Source organism: Chenopodium album, chromosome 27, assembly GCF_948465745.1.
Source record: "Chenopodium album chromosome 27, dcCheAlbu1.1, whole genome shotgun sequence".
NCBI lineage: Eukaryota > Viridiplantae > Streptophyta > Magnoliopsida > Caryophyllales > Amaranthaceae > Chenopodium > Chenopodium album.
The window spans coordinates 5,878,133-5,885,656 of NC_137860.1; the positions used below are offsets into that span (position 1 = coordinate 5,878,133).

The 7,524-nt window shown below is 36.1% G+C and overlaps 1 protein-coding gene across 1 annotated transcript; it reads left to right on the forward strand.

Moving 5' to 3' along the window:
• The first annotated feature begins 2,179 nt into the window (after positions 1-2,179).
• LOC145620934 (uncharacterized) lies at positions 2,180-6,575 on the forward strand. Its single transcript, XM_081675674.1, has 4 exons — positions 2,180-2,806; positions 4,701-4,785; positions 5,677-5,718; positions 5,866-6,575. The coding sequence occupies exons 1-4, from the start codon at positions 2,291-2,293 to the stop codon at positions 5,937-5,939; spliced, it is 717 nt and encodes a 238-aa protein (XP_081531800.1). The 5' UTR covers positions 2,180-2,290; the 3' UTR covers positions 5,940-6,575.
• The last annotated feature ends 949 nt before the right edge of the window (positions 6,576-7,524 follow it).

Below are 7,524 nucleotides of genomic sequence, written 5' to 3' on the forward strand. Positions count from 1 at the left end.
CTTATTAGCTTCATAGTTTTGAGTATTCACTGTATTAATTAAGAAATAATTTACAGAGTAGATTAGATGACTAATCTAGATTATTTAGTTATTGCATAATATAGACGTTTAATTTGTAATAACTCTAGCTTGTTCTCAATTCTTTCTTACGATATATTATGAATTCCTTTGGTGTTTTATCTAGTGTCACAAATTAGGGTTCTAATTGGCTCTTCTAATCTAATCTTGCTTGAACAACAAGCTTATGGGCATCGATAATACTATGTATAGGAACATATATTAAAACATTGCAGATAATAAAAAGTACTTCCATTCTTCCTAATATCATGTAGAAGGCATTTTAGGTTGGCAATGGTAGAAGATGACAAATTAATATGCTAGATTGTTATTACAACGTTAATATTTAAAAAGATCTCTGATAGACTATGCTCATGAATTTCCCTTGTTAAGAGGGATTCCTAAAAATGTTTTCTTCTTACCTAAGAAAAAAGGTTACCGATATTCCATACTTCATATCAGATAGATTCAATTATAGGTAAATTAACAAACCCTAACCTCCTCTCTCTCTTCTATCTCCGAAACTCTAGCCTCCTTTGTTAATTTTGAAGAGGCTTCCATTGAATTTCACCGGTGGAAAACCTCAATCTTTATTTTTATAAGTTTTTTTTTTTTTAATTTTTTTTTTAAATTTCTTAAGTTATAATAAGTTCTCCCTCGAAAGAAATTAAAGGGTTTATCTCTTTCAAAAGACAAGGTTTTTTCGATCTTTTTCAAAAGACATGGTTTTTCGAACTCTTTCAAAAGACAAGGATTTATTTGTGTTTAATTTAGTATCCGGTTGTATGGGGCTACGATTGATTATTGCTCGGATTCGAGTTACAAAATCAATGCAAGAATTTTCTTTCTCACATAATTATGGAGAGAAGATGGATAACTCAAAAAGTTGTTGAGACAACGAATAAAGAATGTGCCGAATTGTTATATATATGTATTTGAATTATCAGCCTTTCCCCATTCAAGTCTTGTTTGATTTTGCTAAATTTGTTTTCATTATCGTTAATTGTCAATTGTATATGTCGTATGCCTTTAATTAAAGAAAAATTGACATTTGCTACAACTGAAAGCACCCTGTGTCACATTTGCTACCCGTTTAAAAAAAAATTAAAAAAAATTATTTTGCTACCACCTAAAATCACATAATTAAAATTTCACTACCACTTAACGGAATCCGTTAAGATTTTGTTAAGTTTATTCAAAAAAAAAAAAAAAGTAAACCAACCACCCCTCCCCCTTGCTGGCGGCCAGCGCCTAGAGCTTCGGCCGACATCGGCGCGAACCCACCCCCTCCTTTCCCTCACCCTACGCAGCCAAGCTCCCCTCCTTTTTCCCCTTCTTGTTGCCCCGACCCCCACCCCAAACCGAAAACCACCTTTTTTCCCCTCCTCCAACCAGATCGGCCCCCTCCCCGTTCTCTCCACCGAAATCGACCCCCTCCCCTTCCCTTACCCTTTTCGGCCATCCCTAAACCCACCACCCCAAAACCATCTCAAGCGAAACCCTAAGATTCGTTTAGGGTGGTTTGGGGCGGTTTGGGGCTGGTGGTTTAGGATTAGGGATGGCCGAAAGGGTAAAGGAAGAGGAGGGGGGTCGAATTCAGTGGGGGGAATAGGGAGGGGGGCGATTTTCGGTGGGGGGAAGGGAAAGGGGGTGGTTTCCGATTCGGGGTGGGAGCCGGGGCAGTAAGAACGGGAAAAAGGAGGGGGTTGGTTGTGTAGGTGGGGGAAAGGGAGGGGGTGGGGTCGCGCCGGTTCGGGGGAGGGGGTGGGGTCACGCCGACACCGGTAGGGGGTGGCAATTGAGGGGACGGGTGACAGTGAAGTGGAGGGGTGGCTGCAAGGTGGTTGAACGGTGGCTAAACCCAATTAACGAAAACAGTAACGACCTTAGTCATTTGATAGTGAAATATATAATTTAGGGATTTGTGTGGTAGCAAAATAATTTATTTTTTTTTAAACGGGTAGCAAACGTGACACAGGGTGCCTTTGGTGGTAGCAAATGTTAATTTTTCCTTTAATTAATAAAATTTAGTGTCATGTAGAATAAAAAAATAAATTATACTTCGTAGTTAAATTGACATCAATACCCATATGCTTGGTTTTGAAACCTCATAACATAAGTCTGGTTGAGCTGAGCCTCCTTCCTGATTTGGGGTTCCTTCTGCAGCTACAATTTGCACTTTCTTTCTTCACTGCTCGAACTCGAAGAGAGCGAGAGAGAGAGGGAGGAAGAAATGAGTAGCGGCAAGAGATTTGAGAAGACATTCTCAAGGAAGAAGAAGGAAACCAACAACAACAAGAACAATAATGGAAAGACAGAGGATGAAGAAGAAGAACTGTTAATTTCACAACTCAAATCATCATCTCAACAACAAAATGGAAAACCCAAAAATAGCAATGGCACAAAATCCGCCATTGTTGTCAACAAGAAGAAAACTTCTCCCACAATAACCCAGAATAATAAGAAGAAGAAAGAGGAGAAGAAGGTGAAAATTGAGAATGAAGGGAAGGATCAAACCCAGAAGCAGAAAAGGAAGGCGGAGAATGGTGTGGAGGATGTAAAGAAGGAGAAGAAGCCGAAGAAGGCGACAATGGCGAAAAATCAGAGGAAGGGAAAGGAGGAGGAGAAGGAAGAGAATTCTGAGTGTGTGTTTCCGATGAATCGAATTGTTCGGATTGTTAAGAGTGAGGGTGTTTCCTCTGATTCCAAGATTAGTGGTGAAGCTGTTTTTCTCATCAACAAAGCTGCTGTACTTTCTCTCTCCTCTTTTTGCTATAATCTATTGATTTTTGAATTGAATTTTTGGTTGAATTTGATTGATTTTGAAGTGGGTTTTGCTCAATTTGTTTTAATTTTTCTGGGTTTTTGTTAATTGAAATTATTCTGAAATTTGTGTATGTCTGCTTGCAATAGCTGCAATTTATTTACTCAATATTGTTAGGGTTTGCTCTGAGTTGGACTAATTGATTGAGAATTATTTGGTGCGAAATTATTGATTATTTAGTGATATCGTATTAACTGGATTAGGAAAAGGTTTGGGATCATGGTAGGTATACTAGGTATTGGAGAATTTTAGTTTTCACTAAGATTTTGGGGGTTGGAGAGATTACAGAAAATTCACACTTTTAAGAAGTGGCCTTTGGCGTCGGTGAAGAAGCGAATGGTATGCATAATGTTGCTGTGTGAGGGAGTGGATGAAGTTATTGGTTTAGATGGAGAAGATAAGGCAATTGTTGGGCACCAATTTGTGAGTGTATATGCAAGGATTTTGAGTAATTTCGTACAGTATGAAATCGGTTGGTTATTTTTTAACAAGAATAGTTTGCGGAGCCTCAAAATTGCTGTCAAGTGGAGTCTAAGCAAGGTTGTAAATGGTTGGTTGGAACTTGGAAGATGTATAATTGTAGCCTTCTCGTATTTTTGATGATAGTGTACTGGGGCTTTAGGTTGCTCAACATTGCAAGTGTGGAGGTCTGGAGTTGTATTCACTGTACTCTTGAATAATGAATTTGAAAAAGATTAGAGTGGAAGGAGACAGAAAAGGTGAATATTTGTTGGCTGAGAACATCAGGCTGCAGTTTATAGTAGAGCTGATTTAAAGATGTGATAGACTGATAGGTTAGGTTGACAAGGATGGGTACATATTGAGGAATGATGGTAATTATGTACAGTATCAAACTATCAAATAAGCAGGTTAAATGAGTAAACATTGAGTACACAATATTGGATATCTGAATTTGGGAAAACTTCTTGTGATGCATGATATCATATTAGCTGGATATGTTGTTTCTCTGAGTATTAAGATTCAAAATTTTGAAATTTGGATTCTAGACCTATCAGTCCTACCTATTCAGGGAAGTAAACTGTCACAGTTCAAGATCAAATATATTGTTATGACTAGTGGGTGGTATGCATTGATTCTATACCTTCAATGTATACAGGGAAAGTGAGCTGTCACTTTTAAAGTTCAAATATATTGTTATGACTAGTGGGTGGTATTCATGTCATAGATGCTGTTTTATGGATGCTTCAGTGTACACTCTCTTTTCCTCCTAACACGATTTTCTGTCATTAGAATGAGAGAAATATAAGGGTGATGACTAATTTGAAATTTAATAGCATTGGCTGATGTTAGACATTTTAACAATAATATATTGATAATTGACATCCCTTTCATAAACTTTCAGCAATAACTCCTAATTCATGGAACACTTGATTCTACCTTCTAAGATCTCTAACTTCTAACTTTCTAAGTCCTCACTTTTATAATCTTTAGTCTTTTTTTTGCCAAAAAACAGTTCTATGATACCAGTTGCCTTTTTCGCAAAACAAAAAAGAGAAATCAACAATTTTGGACTGTAGAGTATTGTTCACTAAAAGGATTTGGAAATGAAGAAATATAATAGTACCAAACAGAAAAAGTAAAAACCTTAAACTGAAATTCTGTAGGATGTGCTAACGCTTTTGATTTATATAAGAAAAACATTTTATAAATTTTTTTCCCAGATGCATGGTTTGGCAAGACAGAATATGAGAAGTTGTCACAATTATTATTGTTCGGAACAAGTATATAACAGTTTCATGCTTAAGATTGTTATATTTCTGTTTATAATGCTTATTTTAGTTTCTGTTGTTGGTTGCAGGAAAAGTTTATTGAATTATTCTCAAAAGATGCGTATGACTTTGCTGTGGAAGATCGTAAGAGCTTTGTTGGCTACAAGCACCTTGGTAAGATCTCTTTGCTACAATCAGTTATCACCTTTGTTGAGTACTCAGCTGTAGCTATTATTAAGAAGCTACATTATAGGTAGTGTAGCAAGATAAAAAGTATCTTTTTGCCACTAGAAGTGGAACATAGAAAGGTGCTATCGAGATAAGGTTTATTGATTCATTAAAGCCTTGACTAAGAAGCAATATCATTGTTACAACAGTGTACGCAGAAATTGCATTACTAGCTGATAATTATGTTATATATGTAGAAAGTTTCTGCAATGATGCCTACTGATTCATGAGAGCCAGCAATGATTCATATCTTTTGAATGCTGAACTAAGGCTGGATCAGAGCAAATTTCAGATGTTGATTAATCTTAGGCTAGATGTCAACAGCAAAAGCTGATAGTTGTGTTGTAATTCTGATTTTATTTATTTATTTTCCTAAATAATGTAGGCCCTAAGGTCGTACTCAAACTTTGACAATCTTCTTGCAAACTGATTATTGTTAGTGTTTAATATCTGCACTAGTCCTCATAAAAGTGACCGCTGTAATTTCACTACATAAATGGACCAGGCATACTAGAAAACTAAAGAAGAAAAGAAAGATCATAGAACATTTGGCCTTTATGCTGATAACAATAAGTGAAAACCGAGATCTAAAGATGAATTTGAGTGGGGAGAGGAGGATGGTGGGGAAAATGTGAGTAGTCCTAAGCATTTTGCATGACTATGGAAGCATCACTCATTCACTTGTCATTATGCTGCTGGCTTTGTTTTTTGGTAGTGGACTCTGGCTTAACGTTTGGATATTGTAGTGACTTGCCTAGCACCTGCCTGTTGCTTTGTGTTAATTTGAGTTTCTCTATTGCATGGAGAAAGTCTTATAGTTGTTTCTGTCTTTTTCAGCCTCTGTTGTCTGTAAAGAGAAAAGGCTCGACTTCCTTTCAGGTACTCCTAATCCTTATTCTTCAATTTTGTCAACCTTGATCCTTGAATACAAATATTAGATTGTTCATTTAGCCTTTCGATGATTTTTTTTGGCCACTTGATACATTCTGTGGTACTTAAAAATGTTGCTTTATTGTTATTAACCAGATTTTGTTCCTGAGAAAATGACGGCTGAGAAGGCCTTGGCTGAAAGAAAGCCTGCTGAGACCCTACCTGGCTAGCAAAGATGTATTGCAATTTTTCTTTTTTATTCTACATTTGTCTATAGTACCTAACCAGGCAGGAGGGAGGGGACGGAATACGATTATATGTGTTGCATCATCCTGAAGAATTGGATTCAGGTTTGCATCCTGCTCAGCCAAATTTTGAAAGACGTCCATGCTGTAGTTTTTGTGCGAGGAGACTTGCATCTTTGCAGAGGGATGTATTTAGGTTAACATGTGTCAATCTGGAAAGATCGGCCTTCTGTGATGGTATTTTTTACTTTGTATCATCTGCGTGTTGTAGAACTTCAGTTACATTGGACTTGGCAAAGGATTACTTTCATGTAGTAGCTCAGGTGCATGTGTTTTTTCAGAGAAGTCTTACAATATCATCATTAAACTAGAAATCTGAAGAAACACTGTAAATAAGATGCTAATTCCAGCTGACATGGATAACTCGGTACTTAAATTGAGTCAACAAGCTTTGTTGCTTGTGTAGAAGATCTGTACCGTGAACGGCCTGAGGCTTGCCCAGTAGCATTGTTTGCTAATGTATTTTGCAGTCGATATTAAGAAAGCAGAGTGTCTATAGGCTATATAATAACCTATAACCTCTTTAAAAAAATTTAGTTAGAGCGTGTCTATTTTGTAGCCTAACCCATTTGATAAAGAGCCCATGCCTGATTAATCATCTTAGTTAATTGGATTAGAACACTTGAACCAAAAGTAGGGGTGTATACTGTATACTATATATGGTCAATAAACCCCAAACAAACCATTTTTTTTTTGGCGATTGGTTTAAAAATATGGTAAAGTACTTGAGTTTATGTTTTTAGCAAATTATAGTTCATGCCCGTAAAAAAAAAAAAAATTGAATAAATTATGGTTTATGTTTGACTTCCTATAATGAGGCGTGTGAATTTTTTTTGTTTCCAATTTGATATAGATGTTGAATAATATGAAGATGGTAATGGGGAAGTATATATATGGAAGCAACTAATTTCTTGAAGAAACAATGAAGAAACAAGCATTGAAAATCACCAAACATTAATACCATATGTTATTATGTCAGCATTTTTTTTTTTTTTTTTTGCAAATGGTAACCTGTTTTAGTAGGTTAATTTTGGGTTGAGTACTCTAACTGTAACTATTGAAACTTGAATACCTTTCCTACAACTTTTTCCAAACTTCAGTACCTTCCAATGGTATTTACTCCCCATATATATATACACAATTACACACTACGTATTGGTGATAGTACTCACAGCAGCCATGCTGTCAATACAGCAACATCAGCATTACAAGAAGCAACTACAGCAGATGTTGCTCAGGCTATTTCTTCCTGCTTGATCAAGACTATTCTGGAAGATTCTACTTAGTTCTTATTCTAAAAGTTTCCCAAGTTTGTTATATGGGTTTGCCATGTCAGCATTGTAATAACAGAATAACAGAATTCTGTTAGGCTTTGTTTATTCCTTCTGTATTGTTAAACTATATATACATAGTCTTAGAGCTGTAATAAGATTATTCAGAAATAAAAACAATTTTACAAATCACAAATTTCTCTCTCTAAATTCCTTAGTTTCTCTCTAAAATTCTCTCT

Coding starts and splice junctions, on each gene's coding strand:
- LOC145620934 (XM_081675674.1), top strand. CDS start 2,291: ATGAGTAGCGGCAAGAGATTTGAGAAGACATTCTCAAGGAAGAAGAAG. Junction 2,807..4,700: donor TTCTCATCAACAAAGCTGCT/GTACTTTCTCTC, acceptor TGTTGGTTGCAG/GAAAAGTTTATTGAATTATT. Junction 4,786..5,676: donor TGTTGGCTACAAGCACCTTG/GTAAGATCTCTT, acceptor TGTCTTTTTCAG/CCTCTGTTGTCTGTAAAGAG.